The 15,315-nt window shown below is 38.5% G+C and overlaps 4 protein-coding genes across 4 annotated transcripts; 3 read left to right on the forward strand and 1 right to left on the reverse strand.

Annotated features, from left to right (window-relative positions):
- Positions 1-40: 40 nt before the first annotated feature.
- On the forward strand, positions 41-4,032 carry LOC137741526 (protochlorophyllide-dependent translocon component 52, chloroplastic-like). The gene is made up of 7 exons (XM_068481228.1): positions 41-690; positions 1,470-1,657; positions 1,878-1,963; positions 2,327-2,511; positions 2,593-2,778; positions 2,995-3,182; positions 3,581-4,032. The coding sequence occupies exons 1-7, from the start codon at positions 169-171 to the stop codon at positions 3,834-3,836; spliced, it is 1,611 nt and encodes a 536-aa protein (XP_068337329.1). The 5' UTR covers positions 41-168; the 3' UTR covers positions 3,837-4,032.
- Positions 4,033-4,165: 133 nt separating this feature from the next.
- On the forward strand, positions 4,166-8,095 carry LOC137741525 (protochlorophyllide-dependent translocon component 52, chloroplastic-like). Its single transcript, XM_068481227.1, has 7 exons — positions 4,166-4,871; positions 5,638-5,825; positions 6,043-6,128; positions 6,217-6,401; positions 6,483-6,671; positions 7,050-7,237; positions 7,637-8,095. Exons 1-7 carry the CDS (start codon positions 4,350-4,352, stop codon positions 7,890-7,892), a joined length of 1,614 nt encoding a protein of 537 aa, XP_068337328.1. The 5' UTR covers positions 4,166-4,349; the 3' UTR covers positions 7,893-8,095.
- A 562-nt stretch (positions 8,096-8,657) lies between these two features.
- LOC137741941 (uncharacterized) lies at positions 8,658-10,881 on the forward strand. Its single transcript, XM_068481643.1, has 2 exons — positions 8,658-8,788; positions 8,889-10,881. The coding sequence occupies exon 2, from the start codon at positions 8,928-8,930 to the stop codon at positions 10,611-10,613; it is 1,686 nt and encodes a 561-aa protein (XP_068337744.1). The 5' UTR covers positions 8,658-8,788; positions 8,889-8,927; the 3' UTR covers positions 10,614-10,881.
- A 220-nt stretch (positions 10,882-11,101) lies between these two features.
- Positions 11,102-14,915, reverse strand: LOC137741942 (cytokinin riboside 5'-monophosphate phosphoribohydrolase LOG8-like). The gene is made up of 7 exons (XM_068481644.1): positions 14,776-14,915; positions 14,529-14,626; positions 14,305-14,335; positions 14,079-14,178; positions 13,784-13,854; positions 11,669-11,812; positions 11,102-11,327 (listed from the first exon to the last, which is right to left on the reverse strand). Exons 1-7 carry the CDS (start codon positions 14,869-14,871, stop codon positions 11,250-11,252), a joined length of 618 nt encoding a protein of 205 aa, XP_068337745.1. The 5' UTR covers positions 14,872-14,915; the 3' UTR covers positions 11,102-11,249.
- Positions 14,916-15,315: the final 400 nt, after the last annotated feature.

Raw genomic sequence — 15,315 nt, forward strand, 5'->3', positions numbered from 1 at the left:
TGACCAGTTAAAGCCTTGAACTACTTGTCATGTTATCCACTTCAGTCGACAAAATTCTCATCCCAAATCAGAACCTCAAGTTTCTTTTTACTGCATGCCAAGTTCAAAGCTTTGCACTTTTGAGCCTCCAAGTTCTTACCTTGCTGAGCTCCATACGTGGCACCAGCCATGGAAGCTCTGAGAATTTCATCTCTTCCCTCACTGCAATTTCCCACCAAATTTGACAAATCCCAACCCAAAAAACTTACTATCTCAGGATTTAACCCACGCCCCGCTTCATCTTTTTCACCGTTTCAAAGAACCGCATCATCAGCGTTCAAGACTTTCACCGCCGTACAATCCTCTGTTTCGACCGAGCCTGCAAACCCACCCGACCCATCACTCCGAAACCCGACCCAGGAGGAGAAATTCGACTGGTACGCCCAATGGTATCCGTTGATGCCGGTTTGTGATCTCGATAAGAGGGTCCCGCATGGAAAGAAGGTTTTGGGGATAGACGTGGTGGTGTGGTGGGACCGGAACGAGAGTGCTTGGAAGGTGTTCGATGATGCTTGTCCGCACAGGTTGGCGCCGTTGTCGGAAGGGAGGATTGATCAGTGGGGCAGGTTGCAGTGCGTCTATCACGGTTGGTGTTTTAATGGCTCCGGCGACTGCAAGTTCATCCCTCAAGCACCAACTGATGGCCCTCCGGTAAATAATCCTTGACTACCTTCATGCAAGTATGATATAGATATAGGTACAACTAGTTATTATGGTAAACCTTCGTACAAGTTAATTAGATAGACTGCTAGAGATGTCAAACAGTACCATAGATTTGCATAAAAAGTATGATTTTGGTCACTGTAGTTTCGGCGAATTTTCCACTTTGATTCCTGTAGTTTCAGTTGTTGTGATTTGACGTCTTTGTGTTGTAGTGTACTAATTGTTGCAGTTCAAGGAGGAGGAGGATGGCTTAATTATATTAGATTTTCAGCAGAATTAGCGCGTGAAACACCTCCAAAAAGTCTAATTTTTCCTTTATATATGATGATTGTATACTAATTATGTCGAAAAAAGGACACAATTAAAGTTAGTGGCCTTCAATTGCAACAATTACACCACTCATGGTGCCTAGAACGGGAAGGGATAATTTCCTTCGTGATTAATCCATCTAATTCCTCGACTATGACAAAAGTTGGAAGTTGGGGTTCATTTCTTATTTCAGCATTCATAGAATCTAGTGAGTTGTCATCCAATCCTAGACACGAACTGTGGCCTTCCTAAACTATAGGGATTAAATCACGTCAATTGAAACTACAGGGACCAATTTTAGTGAACTTTAAACATTATTTATAGTAATAGTATTCCAAGTTTGAATTGAAACTCTTCTCTTGTTGTTCTTGCAGAAGTGGTTCTATGCCAATAAACTATATGCTGTGCATGGTTAGTAGTTTAAATAAGATGATAGGGATGACACTTTCAACTTGCAGATTCACACGAATAAGAAAGCATGTGTAGCCGCTTATCCAACAACCGTGCAGAATGGCATTGTGTGGTTTTGGCCAAATTCCGATCCTCAATACAAAGATGTTCTTGCAGAGAAAAAACCTCCCTACATACCCGAACTAGATGATCCATCGTATAGTGGTCCAATGGGAAACAGAGAGATTCCTTATGGGTATGTAAAGATACTTTTTTTTTATACCAGTTCTGATATGAAACTATTTTTCTACTGAGGCATAATGCTCCTTTATAAGAAACCTTGTGAAGCCGCATCCAGGTCTTATTTCATCTTTCATGTCCAAGAACTTTTAGGTGTATGGATCTGAAATATTGAATTTTCATTTTTCAGCTTTTCCTCTTAATAACTTTGCTTAATATCTTTATTGCAATTCCAGGTACGAGGTCTTGATTGAAAATCTTATGGACCCTGCTCATGTTCCATATGCACATTATGGAATAATGCAAACGAGACAACCCAAAGGCAAACACTAGTTTATGCATCACTTTCAAGAAGTTGATTTCACTTTGTGTAGTTTGATCCTTTTAAGGGATAAAGTGCCAGGGAGTTCTTTAGGGTGCCAACTCCGGCGTGTCAGCTTAGTAATCCTCATCATTTTGGTTTATTATTAGGAATTTTTGGTTTTTATTGGATAACAGGTAGTTTCCAATTTCGGGATTTGTTTGAAATATTCAATAACTTGGTTTATAATAATGAAGTTAATTTTTTATTTGTTACTTTATGCGCCTCCCTATTATTTGCTGGATACAGTTTCCTTTTGATTTCTCCCTTGTAGCCTTTGAGGCCTCTCATCAGATGGATGATTTACAGTTCGTTTCTTTACAGAGAAAGCTGATAGAGAAGGGGGTAGACCAATGGATTTGAGTGTTGAGAAGTTAGACATAAATGGTTTCATTGCAAAGCAGGAATGGGGTCGGAGTAAATTTTTGCCACCATGTGTGTTCTATGTTTTTCCACTTGATCCGCTTGAGCAGGGTAATGGGGCTGCATCATCAGGTGAAACCAAAAAGGTAGAACATTCTGTTTTTGTTCAAATCCTTTATCTTTTTATCCTTTTGTACATCTCTTTATGTGTATGGTGATTTGTGTAGGTGTCATCAGCCCAGCGGGGACTTCTAATTTTTATTTGTATCCCAGTTAGTCCGGGTAATAGCAGGTTGATATGGACCTTCCCAAGAAACTTCGGCATTTGGATTGATAAGATTGTTCCGCGGTGGATGTTTCATATTGGACAAAATCTGATTCTGGACTCCGATTTATATCTTCTTCATGTTGAGGTGACTTTTAACTTTTGATAGTAGGTTTAGAAATTATCTTGCCTTTCAATTGCTGAATATGTAAGACTTTACTTTTTTGGTTGAGGCTTTTCTTCTGAACAATAAGAAAAACATTCTATTGAGTTCAAGTGTGCAGCTGCATGACCACGGAATAAGAGTCTTTGGTGAATCTCTTATCGCACTTATTCTTGCCTGAGTCTTGAGTTCTTCGTACAGGAACGTAAGATAATGGAAGCTGGCCCAGCCCAGTGGCAAAAAGCATGTTTTGTGCCAACAAAATCAGATGCCCTTGTGGTTGGTTTCAGAAAATGGTTAAACAAGTACGCTGGCGGTCAGGTAGATTGGAGAGGCAAGTTCAGTGGGGCTCTTCCCCCCACTCCTCCTAGAGAACAGTTGCTGGACAGGTAACTTTCACATAGTTATGAAGCAGGATTCAAACAACAAATTGATACTTAGTTTCAGAAAATTAGAACAGTTTATATGGGAAATTCTGATGGCATCAAAGTAGATCATAGCGGTCTTGAAAATATACTAAAATTTGGTGTTCCTGCAACTTTTACAAACCAGATCTGTTATAACACACCTTCAAGCATCTCTCAGTTTGTTCTTCGAATGTTCAGGCCAGCAAAAGATACAGAAATTTCCAGCACACATTTGAAAAATTTGGGTTTATTAGTTGAAATGCAAGTATTTGCCTTGCCAGGTTGTGTCATAGCCATAAGAACTAAGTTGGAGAGTGTTAAAACTTAAAAGTCCTCTTATTGTTGAATCATCATCGACGGGTGTTTGCACCACCTTTCAGGTACTGGTCCCATGTGGTAAACTGCAGCAGTTGCAGTGCCGGATACAAAGGTCTGAAAGTGCTCGAAGTTGTATTGCAGTTTGCCGCTTTTGCTTTAGTGGGAATTGTTGCTGCAACCAAGCAGGCTGCCATATCAGTGGCTGCAAGAACTACGCTCGTTGCAGCAGCTATACTATCATTTGCAGCTTCAAAATGGTTGGCTTACTTTATCTACAAACAGTTTCACTTTCATGACTACAACCATGCTTTCCGGTGATCTGGTTAATCTTCGCTCACCGTGCGTTTAGCTTAATACAACAATAAACACCGCGCGGGGTAATGTAATTATGAAACATACGTGATCCGAATGCATGTAAACTAAACACTGTAGAGCATGAGTTTGTACACTATACAAAGAGTGTCATGCTAATGTCAATGTTGTCTATTGGATAATGTGGATCATCTCTCAGTTTGGTAAATGGTTGCATTCCGTACCGTTCGTTGCATAGAGTTAATTATTTTGCTAAAATCATCACCTAAAAAATAAAAGAAATACGGAAAAACAGAAAAGGAACAAAACATTATGTGGTTGGGCATGCATTGAATAGCAAACTGAAACATTATAACCGGTTAAGCCTTGAACCACTTGTCATGTTATCCACTTCAATAGACAAAATTCTCATCCCAAATCTGAACCTCAAGTTTCTTTTTACTGCATGCCAAGTTCAAAGCTTTACACTTTTGAGCCTCCAAGTTCTTACCTTGTTGAGCTCCACACGTGGCAGCAGCCATGGAAGCTCTGAGAATTTTATCTCTTCCCTCACTGCAACTTCCCACCAAATTTGACAAATCCCAACCCAGAAAACTTACTCTATCTGGATTTAACCCACACCCCACTTCATCTTTTTCGCCGTTTCAAAGAACCGCATCATCAGCGTTCAAGACTTTCACCGCCGTACAATCCTCTGTTTCGACCGAGCCTGCAAACCCACCCGACCCATCACTCCAAAACCCGACCCAGGAGGAGAAATTCGACTGGTACGCCCAATGGTATCCGTTGATGCCGGTTTGTGATCTCGATAAGAGGGTCCCTCATGGAAAGAAGGTTTTGGGGATAGACGTGGTGGTGTGGTGGGACCGGAACGAGAGTGCTTGGAAGGTGTTCGATGATGCTTGTCCGCACAGGTTGGCGCCGTTGTCGGAAGGGAGGATTGATCAGTGGGGCAGGTTGCAGTGCGTCTATCACGGTTGGTGTTTTAATGGTTCCGGCGACTGCAAGTTCATCCCTCAAGCACCGACTGATGGCCCTCCGGTAAATAATCCTTGACTGAAAACCTTCATGCAAGTAAGATATAGATATAGGTACAGCTAGTTGTTATGGTAAACCTTTGTACAAGTTAATTAGATAGACTGCTAGAGATGTCAAACAGTACCGTAGATTTGCATAAAAAGTATGCTTTTGGTCACTGTAGTTTCGGCGAATTTTCCACTTTGATTCCTGTAGTTTCAGTTGTTGTGATTTGACGTCTTTGTGTTGTAGTTTTACTAATTGTTGCAGTTCAAGGATGATGGCTTAATTATGTTAGATTTTCAACGGAATTAGCGCATGAAACACCTTCAAAAAGTCTAATTTTTCCTTTATATATGACGATTGTATACTAATTATGTCGAAAAAAGGACACAATGAAAGTCATTGGCCTTCAATTGTAACAATTACACTACTCTTGGTGCCTAGAACGGGAAGGGATAATTTCCTTCGTGATTAATCCATCTAATTCCTCGACTATGACAAAGTTGGAAGTTGGGGTTTATTTCTTATTTCAGCATTCGTAGAATCTAGCGAGTTATCATCCAATCCTAGGCACGAACTGTGGTCTTCCTAAACTATAGGGATTAAATCACGTCAATTGAAACTATTGGGACCAATTTTAAAGAACTTTAAATAAATAATAGTAATCCAAGTTTGAATCGAAACTCTTCTCTTGTTCTTGCAGAAGTGGTTCTATGGCAATAAACTTTATGCTGTGCATGGTTTGTAGTTTAAATGAGATGATAGGGATGACACTTTCAACTTGCAGATTCACACGAATAAGAAAGCATGTGTAGCCGCTTATCCAACCACCGTGCAAAATGGCATTGTGTGGTTTTGGCCAAATTCCGATCCTCAATACAAAGATGTTCTTGCAGAGAAAAAACCTCCCTACATACCCGAACTAGATGATCCATCGTATAGTGGTCCAATGGGAAACAGAGAGATTCCTTACGGGTATGTAAAGATACTTTTTTCTACCAGTTCTGATATGAAACTATTTTTCTACTGAGGCATAATGCTCCTTTATAAGAAACCTTGTGAATCTGCATCCAGGTCTTATTTCATATTTCATGTCCAAGAACTTTTAGGTGTATGGATCTGAAATATTGAATTTTCATTTTTCAGCTTTTCCTCTTAATAACTTTGCTTAATATCAATATTGCAATTCCAGGTACGAGGTCTTGATTGAAAATCTTATGGACCCTGCTCATGTTCCATATGCACATTATGGAATAATGCAAACGAGACAACCCAAAGGCAAATACTAGTTTATGCATCACTTTCATGAAGTTAATTTCACTTTGTATAGGAGGTTCAGGATGATTTACAGTTCATTTCTTTACAGAGAAAGCTGACAGAGAAGGGGGTAGACCATTGGATTTGAGTGTTGAGAAGTTAGACATTAATGGTTTCATCGCAAAGCAGGAATGGGGTCGGAGTAAATTTTTGCCACCATGTGTGTTCTACGCTTCTCCACTTGCTCCGCTTGACCAGGGTAATGGGGCTGCATCATCAGCTGAAACCAAAAAGGTAGAACATTCTGTTTTTGTTCAAATCCTTTATGTTTTAATCCTTTTGTACATCTCTTTATGTGTATGGTGATTTGTGTAGGTGTCATCGGCCCAGCGGAGAATTCTTCTAATTTTTATTTGTATCCCAGTTAGTCCGGGTAATAGCAGGTTGATATGGACCTTCCCAAGAAACTTCGGCATTTGGATTGATAAGATTGTTCCGCGGTGGATGTTTCATATTGGACAAAATCTGATTCTGGACTCCGATTTATATCTTCTTCATGTTGAGGTGACTTTTAACTCTTGATGGTAGGTTTAAAAATTAGGGAACTTTAACCAAAAGCTCCCGGTATTGTGCACTTCAACAAAAAACCACATTTTTACTCTAAAAGTCAATCCTAGTACTATTCACATACAACAACTTTTTGTCCTTTTCGTTAAAACTCAAAGTTTTCAAGTCCTTTTCATTAGTTTTCCTTAAAAATTATCTTGCTTTTCACTTGCTGAATGTGTAAGATGTTACTTTTTCAGTTGAGGCTTTTCTTCTGAACAATAAGAAAAACATTCTATTGAGTTAAAGTGTGCAGCTGCATGACCACGGAATAAGAGTCTTTAGTGGATCTCTTATCGCACTTATTCTTGCCTGAGTCTTGAGTTCTTCGTACAGGAACGTAAGATAATGGAAGCTGGCCCAGCCCAGTGGCAAAAAGCATGTTTTGTGCCAACAAAGTCAGATGCCCTTGTGGTTGGTTTCAGAAAATGGTTAAACAAGTATGCTGGCGGTCAGGTAGATTGGAGAGGCAAGTTCAGTGGGGCTCTTCCCCCCACTCCTCCTAGAGAACAGTTGCTGGACAGGTAACTTTCACATAGTTTTGAAGCAGGATTCAAACAACAAATTGATTACTTAGTTTCAGAAAATTAGAACAGTTTATATGGGAAATTCTGATGGCATCAAAGTAGATCATAGCGGTCTTGAAAATATGCTAAAATTTGGTGTTCCTGCAACTTTTACAAACCAGATCTGTTATAACACACCTTCAAGCATCTCTCAGTTTGTTCTTCGAATGTTCAGGCCAGCAAAAGATATAGAAATTTCCAGCACACATTCGAAAATTTTGGGTTTATTAGTTGAATGCAAGCATTTGCCTTGCCAGGTTGTGTCATGGCCATAAGAACTAAGTTGGAGAGTGTTAAAACTTAAAAGTCCTCTTATTGTTGAATGATCACTGACAGGTTTTTGCACAACCTTTTCAGGTACTGGTCCCATGTGGTAAATTGCAGCAGTTGCAGTGCCGGATACAAAGGTCTGAAAGTGCTCGAAGTTGTATTGCAGTTTGTTGCTTTTGCTTTAGTGGGAATTGTTGCCGCAACCAAGCAGGCTGCCATATCAGTGGCTGCAAGAACTACGCTCGTTGCAGCAGCTATACTATCATTTGCAGCTTCAAAATGGTTGGCTTACTTTATCTACAAACAGTTTCACTTTCATGACTACAACCATGCTTTCCGGTGATCTGGTTATCTTCACTCACCGTGCATTTAGCTTAATACGACAATAAACACCCCGCGGGCGTGGGGTAATGTAATTATGATACATATGTGATCCGAATGCATGTAAACTTAACAATGTTGAGCATGAGTTTGTACACTATACAAAGTATCATGTTAATGTCAATGTTCTATTGGGTAATGTGGATCATCTCTCAGTTTGGTAAATGGTTGCATTCCGTATCGGGAGAACGTCTCGTTTCATATACCCCGAATCTCACATCACCGATTCCGTGGGAAGATCTTGGATAGTCAAGTGACGTTTAGTAGTCGAGCATTCGACTTTAACCAACACTTTTTGAACAAAATCTTGCACGATTTTACGAGGTCTTGCTTAGGCCCAAACAAAAAAGTATGGTTAAATTTTAGGCCCTCTCAAATCCATGCATCCAAAAGGGCCCTAACAAAAGTACTTGTCCTACGAAACGACCGACGCGGGCAAATGCAGAGCAGTGCAAAGTGGAACATTCACAAAGACAAGCAAACTAACCAACAGCTCCCTTCCTGTCTAAAAGTTTTTCAATGTGATCGGTACATAGAATATCACGTGTTATTATATAAATAATAAAATATATATGTTAAAAAATTAATAATTTTAAAATTAAAATTTTTAACCATTTATATAAAAATACAATGCACCACCGTTTTACAGTCAGAACGAAAAATTTCTCATCCCTGTCGCTTGCAACTGAAGCTCCGCAAGTCCAACGCACTCATTCACTTCCTCACTCCAAATCTGTCACGCGCGACATTAACAGCCGACCCACCGTCCTCAAAACAAATGTAAACAAAAAAACCAGTGAAGTAAAACTAAAGTCACACACTTTGGTGTCTATCTCTGCAGATCTCCATTAATCAACTGTAAGTAAATCCCCAGCTCCAAATCTCTGCTTTCTTTCCCCATTCATTTTTCTTCCACTTTCTCTAAAAACCCATCATTTTTTTTTCATGCATTCATAAGATCTGATCGGTTTTCCCACCTGGGTTTTCTCGAGAACTCATGAAAGAATCGAATCCGGCCACCGAGCCCTTCGGGCAAAACATCATCAAACTCATCAGCAATCTCTGTTTCTCAGTTTTTGTCTTTTCGGTGCTTATAATTACTGTAATTGCCATCACCTACCAACCCCCAGATCCATGGCTGGAGTCAGCTCCGGCCTTAACAAAACTCTTCACCGATTCCGAGAACGCCACTTTCAAAGATGACAACTCTGTCCTCACAACCGGCGAGGATTTACCTCTTGCCCCCGCCGTGTCCCCGGTTTCTTCGGGTTTTGCAGTCATTACGGAGTCTGTGATTGCGAAAGCCGAGGCCAAGGTCTCTAATTCGACTAATTCGACCCTGTCGGACGGGTTGAATTGTGAGGATTTGGAGAGAGTGAATTGCTCTGACCCACGGGCTTTGATTGCGGTGGAGAGATTTAATTTGAGGTGGTTTAAGAACATTGTGTTCTTGGAGTATCAAACGCCGGTTAATGGGTCGAAAGCGGATGAATGCGATGTGTTGTGGAAGTTTAGGAACAAAAAGGAGAAGTCTTGGAGGAAGTATAGGGATTTTAGGAGGTTTAAGCTCGGATTCGGGGTGAATTGTACTTATAAGGTGGTGCACGCCGGAAGGTGGCATTCGGGTATTAATGGGAGGAGAGCGAGCAGGATTAGTAGTAATGGCACCAGGGGTGGTGGGAAGGCTAGAATCACCCCACCAGTTCGTGATGAACAGATCAATGATACGATCCCTAGCTTGGGATCGGATAAGAATTTTAGGAGGGGGAGGTACTTGTACTATTCGCGCGGAGGGGATTATTGCAAGGGGATGAACCAGTTCCAATGGAGTTTCTTGTGTGGTTTAGGTGAGGCTATGTATTTGAACAGGACATTTGTGATGGATTTGAGTGTCTGCTTGGCGGGGAGTTATACTCTGAGTAATAAAGATGAGGAAGGGAAAGATTTTCGGTATTACTTTGATTATGAACATCTCAAGGAAACCGCCTCAATTGTGGATGAGGATGAATTTCTGCGGGATTGGAAGAAGTGGGATCGGATCCATAAGAAGAAAGTGCCCATTAAGAAGGTCGCGAGCCATAAGGTGACGCCAATGCAGCTCAAGAAAGAGAGGAGCACTATTATATGGAGGCAGTTTGATGGTCCGGAGCCAGAAAATTACTGGTACAGGGTGTGTGAAGGACAGGCTGCTAAGTACGTTCAGAGGCCGTGGCATGCCTTGTGGAAATCGAAGAGATTGATGAATATTGTTACGGAGATCAGCGGGCGGATGGACTGGGATTTTGATGCTGTTCATGTTGTGCGAGGAGAGAAGGCGCAGAATAAGCAGCTTTGGCCTCACCTTGATTATGATACGTCCCCAGACATGCTTCTTAACAAGGTCAAGACGATGGTGCAGCCTTGGAGGAATCTGTATATAGCCACTAACGAACGGTTCTACAATTACTTTGATAAACTGAGGTCTCAGTACAAAGTTCATTTGCTTGATGACTACAAAGAACTTTGGAGTAACACGAGTGAGTGGTACAATGAGACTAGCAATTTAAACAACGGGCGACCAGTTGAGTTCGATGGATACATGAGGGTTGAAGTGGATACCGAGGTTCTTTACAGGGCAAAGACGCGTGTGGAAACATTCTATAATTTGACGGCAGATTGCAAGGACGGAATCAACACATGCTGACCAGGTTGGAGAAACATCTAGTTCCCTATTCCATATTTTGATTCACTTTTTGAATGATACAGTTGAATTCGTGTGAGGCTTATTGCTGTTATTTGCTTGTTCTTCTATTATATTGGATGTTGGAATTTCTTATTGATCACAGAAAAGTCTATATATGTTGTATAATAGATTCAACTCATTTTGTTTTTCACATCAATTTTATCTCTTACAAGTTGTAGTCGATTCCATTGAACAAAAAATTGAATTGAAAAGTGGAGTCGAAGGTTTAGATCGATGCAACACATTTAGATTTTCATTTCAACCTGCAGATTTTGAAACTTCTTTCATCGGTTTAACTCCAAAACTCCTCATGTAGCTTTAAATGCTATACTTTTTTCTTCAATGCCATATCGTTCCTTAAAGCCATCGTTGGCGTCCATAGTTTTACAGAATGCTTAAACAGGTTATAGTGTTATGCATACGGGAATGAAGAATTATGGTTTAAGAGGCACATTTGTTACTGCATATGGTAGGAAATACTATATATATATATCAGTTACATCCCAATCTTAAAGAGGAAGATTAAATTTCAGAAAATCAAATATAACTAAATTCAACCCTTGCTTTTTATCTAAACCAATTCATTTGTAAAGTCAGTCATAGATCATTTGCATGGTTTTCTTCGACTTTCCAGTTTTGGGTTGGAGCCACTTGATTATGCAAAGGTATGTATTCCTGCAGAAATAAATAAAAACATGAACCTCTTTTAGGGTGAAAGGCGATGTAAACAAGCTATGTTTGTAACTTCATTTTCCCATCAAAGGTGTTTTCACATTGAAGTAGTTTTGGGGTGGGAATGATTTTGTAAGGGCTAAAAGTGCTTTCAAATGATCAAAAAAGTGGTTTTTTGGCGCTGTACAAGGAAACACCAAGAAGGAAGTACTTCCGATATTATTTATTAAATATTTGTTGAGCTTTTATGAGAAGTATTTATGAGCAGAAGTATTTTCTACAAAAGCAAACTAAAACAGGAATTTGATATGGAACAGTTTAAAAGCAGAGAGTGATATCAGTACCTCCATCTTCTGTATCAGCTCTGTGGCAGTTTTTGCAGATATGACAATATTCCTAGCAGATAAAGTGATAAATCCCTCTTCCACACCTTTGTCAAACAGACGAAGCAAGCAATCATAATACCCATCAATGTTCAAAAGACCCACCTGATTTGCAGACAAAAATATGTGGTATAGTGGTTAAAATGTTAATGTCTTTTTTCTAGAAAATTGGTTCATACGTTAAGGTCCAAGTTACAAACTCAAAAGTGACATAAAGTTGGTGGATTAATATGATTTTAAAAGGTGAAATGTCCTTTTCCCAATGCTTTTTTTTTTTTTCAACTTTTGTCCCATCATTTTTACAACAACATACGAGTGTGAAACGATTGTAATGACAAAGGGCGTGCTTCTAACGATTTGTCAAGGGAAAGAGTAAGCCTCAATCATATTATATATAGGTTTAAAAATGGTTACCAAGTCTTATCATGGCCATCCATGTCACACATCCATATGGCTATCAATCTAAAAACAAAGATCTGACTTATACCCACATACAGCTAAGTACTTGCTAGCTAATTCGGATGGATGACAGTTAAGAAAGAGGAGTATTAGGGTAAGTGGCGCGTTGGCACGTGAGTAGTTTTTGACCTTAAGATGCACCTAGATCTTTTAGTAAAACTGACGCGTATATATGATTGGAAATTGTGCACACATTCAAAGCAATCAAGATTCATTTAGAAATTGGAAGCTTTATTATTAGTTTTGAAGATTCTATTGTTTTATCACAAATGATAAGACAGTGAAATATTTGCGCGTGAGCACCTTTTGACTCTAGAGAAATGATAAGAAGATTTTTAAAATGTAATTCTCTGATACCTCACAATTTAACTTTAATTTTCATACCAACATTATAAAATAGTATGTTAAAAACATGAAGTGATCAAAGATCCATGCAGAGTACTATTGAAAGAAAATATAAATTATTAGCAATTGTAAGCAGATCAAAAGCGACTAACCACAGCAAAATTCATCGAGAAATTGAAAGCTCTATCACCTAAGATCCAGTTCCCTCCATTGCATAGAATGCGGAATGATTTTTCCCACTCAGATCAATAGATTATTTCACTTGGATGCCATCATACAATTTTCAATTCAAGAAGCCTAGCAGCTTACGGGGTGAATATGCATGTTGAAAGAAGATGGGGAGAGCTAGCTAGGCAGCGGAGGGCATCATTGTGGTGGATGCAAAGTGGTTAATGCACTACATGAATGTGTAGTGTGGGGTTCTTAGGCGTTAGGACCATTAGAATGACCCTTTTTATGATCATTTCAAATAAAAAACTTAATATAATACCAAGAAATTTTCAATTTTAATGAACTTCCACATGCTTGATTAATTAATACAATTATAAATGTGACTTGCAAGTGATTGCACATGTTTGAAATTTACATTAACACATTATATCGATGAATAAAATGTTATACGGTTCTTTGTCACAAAAAGAACATACCAATTTCTATTTTCTTTTTCCAAATTTGGTGAGAAAATTTGGATAATGGTTAAGATTAAAGCAAGTTCAGAGTTCAACTCTCTTATGTTTAACATTAATTTAACACAAAATTACTTCATAAAGATAACTAGATTTTTAAACGCTTACATGAATTCCTTTCGTGCGTACGATAAGATAGCGAGGGGGAATCTAATTGTTTTTTACAATCATTTTGAAGTTGAAAATTTGTACGAGTTATTTAAATTTTCCAAATATCTGAGTAAACAATAATATCATTGAGGATGCCTATTTTTTAGGGTTATTCGCGTCCTATGGCTCATGCAATCAATTATATATGCTAATTAAATCCAATAATTCTTCTTAGGTTATTAGATAGCTAGTAGATCCCAACAAAAAGTTACGACTTTTAACTACTCTGGAGACTATTTACTTAAATTATATTTAACAAATTCGTGAAATGATTCTTTATAATTGAATTATTACGTAAGTGTTTGATTAACGAGTTTATTTCTATTAGTTACACAACATATAATCTACAAATGTGGGCTAAATAAATAAACTCCCTAGCATTTTCCCTTTTGCCCTAAAATAATAAGAGGAAACACTTAATATATATTAAACTTACTGGTTTATTATGGATTCCAAGCTGAGACCATGTTATCATCTCAAGCAACTCTTCCATGGTTCCATACCCACCTAGTTATTCGCAGATATCCAAAATCCAGGCAAATAAAGAATTAATTACTAATGAAATGCATGGTATATATATATCATGTATACAGTTTAACAATTAATTTATTAATTACCAGAAGTTTAGAGATACTGTTGTAATCGTAACTTTAATTAGTTTGTTGCTGGTTATAATTCAAATTAAAGTTGTTAATAATGAAGGAAAGCACATGATATATGTGTATATTTACCAGGCAATGCAATGAAAGCATCAGCTCGACGAGCCATCTCAGCCTTTCTTTCATGCATGTTCGATACAACCAATACTTCTCCTACTGAATTGCCTGATATCTAAATAACATTCAATCACAACACAAAACAATAATCATCAGTTAGCATATGTATTATACGCACACAGAAAAACTAGGAGAGTTGGGGGGGGGGGGGGGGGGGGAGAGAGAGAGAGAGAGAGAGAACCTCAAGTGGAATTAGGGCTGTTGGGATTACTCTAGCCAAAGCCAAAAAGAAGAACATTAATCACTTGATTAATTAATTAAAGATTCGCAAATTGTACTAGCTAAGCATATCTTTAAAATCCAAACTCTTGTTTTTATAATTTTCATGCTAATAATATAGTTTGAGGTAGTTATTATGAAGGACTATTGTTAATTACTTGATCATCCTCATTGGTTAGTTCTTACCCAAGAACATGACATCCGCCATCATAAACTGTTTGAGAAACCAACCCCATCAACCCTACACTTCCTCCTCCATACACCAATTCCATCTTCCTCTCCACCTACAAAATTAATCGATTAACTAAAAACCCTTGCAGTTAAAACCCTCAAATCCATCAAGCAAATTCACAATAAGTACACAAAAAAATTTAATTAAATAATTAACCAGTGTGTTTTATCAGCTATATATATCGAGGTTATAAGTACCAACCAGTTCTTTCCCAAGTTGAAGAGCTGCATCACTGAATATCTTTCTGTGCCCGGAATTACTCCCACAAAATACACACACCGTTTTGAACTTACCCATTAATTCTTTCTGCTGAATAAGTCGCAGGCCCTCTAACAATAAGAAGTATACCTATCTCCACACACACACACACACACACATATATATACTCGATTTAACAATCCTGTACTGTGGAACTTGCATGACACGTGAGAGGTGATGTTAACTGATTGGTGCATATATAGGCCCCATGTATATGAAAATAATGCAAGTATTGTTCAATTTTCAGTCAAACAAGATTCTGCCTTTCTTTCAATCTCTTGTATTCTATATCTCATTTGTGTTTGGTGGGTGCACCAATAATATATTCCCTTCTCGATCTGCACCTTCATAGAATTTATGTAGAGGAGATTCATCGCGTACTTTGATTTGGAAAAATCTTATTTGATCAACTAATTAAGCTCTTTTATTGTATTCAAATACCAAATGTTGAACTCGTTGATTCTCTTTTCATCAACTATATTG

This window comes from Pyrus communis, chromosome 8, assembly GCF_963583255.1.
Source record: "Pyrus communis chromosome 8, drPyrComm1.1, whole genome shotgun sequence".
In the NCBI taxonomy this organism is placed as follows: Eukaryota; Viridiplantae; Streptophyta; class Magnoliopsida; order Rosales; family Rosaceae; genus Pyrus; species Pyrus communis.

Excerpts from the sequence above, each read along its gene's own strand:
- LOC137741526 (XM_068481228.1), top strand. The coding sequence starts at position 169 with ATGGAAGCTCTGAGAATTTCATCTCTTCCCTCACTGCAATTTCCCACC. Across the intron at positions 1,964-2,326 it reads GCAAACGAGACAACCCAAAG|AGAAAGCTGATAGAGAAGGG; the intron begins GCAAACACTAGT and ends GTTTCTTTACAG. Across the intron at positions 3,183-3,580 it reads AGAGAACAGTTGCTGGACAG|GTACTGGTCCCATGTGGTAA; the intron begins GTAACTTTCACA and ends ACCACCTTTCAG.
- LOC137741525 (XM_068481227.1), top strand. The coding sequence starts at position 4,350 with ATGGAAGCTCTGAGAATTTTATCTCTTCCCTCACTGCAACTTCCCACC. Across the intron at positions 6,129-6,216 it reads GCAAACGAGACAACCCAAAG|AGAAAGCTGACAGAGAAGGG; the intron begins GCAAATACTAGT and ends ATTTCTTTACAG. Across the intron at positions 6,402-6,482 it reads CATCAGCTGAAACCAAAAAG|GTGTCATCGGCCCAGCGGAG; the intron begins GTAGAACATTCT and ends TGATTTGTGTAG.
- LOC137741941 (XM_068481643.1), top strand. The coding sequence starts at position 8,928 with ATGAAAGAATCGAATCCGGCCACCGAGCCCTTCGGGCAAAACATCATC.
- LOC137741942 (XM_068481644.1), bottom strand. The coding sequence starts at position 14,871 with ATGGGTAAGTTCAAAACGGTGTGTGTATTTTGTGGGAGTAATTCCGGG. Across the intron at positions 13,855-14,078 it reads TGCTTTCATTGCATTGCCTG|GTGGGTATGGAACCATGGAA; the intron begins GTAAATATACAC and ends GCGAATAACTAG. Across the intron at positions 11,328-11,668 it reads AGCTGATACAGAAGATGGAG|GAATACATACCTTTGCATAA; the intron begins GTACTGATATCA and ends TTATTTCTGCAG.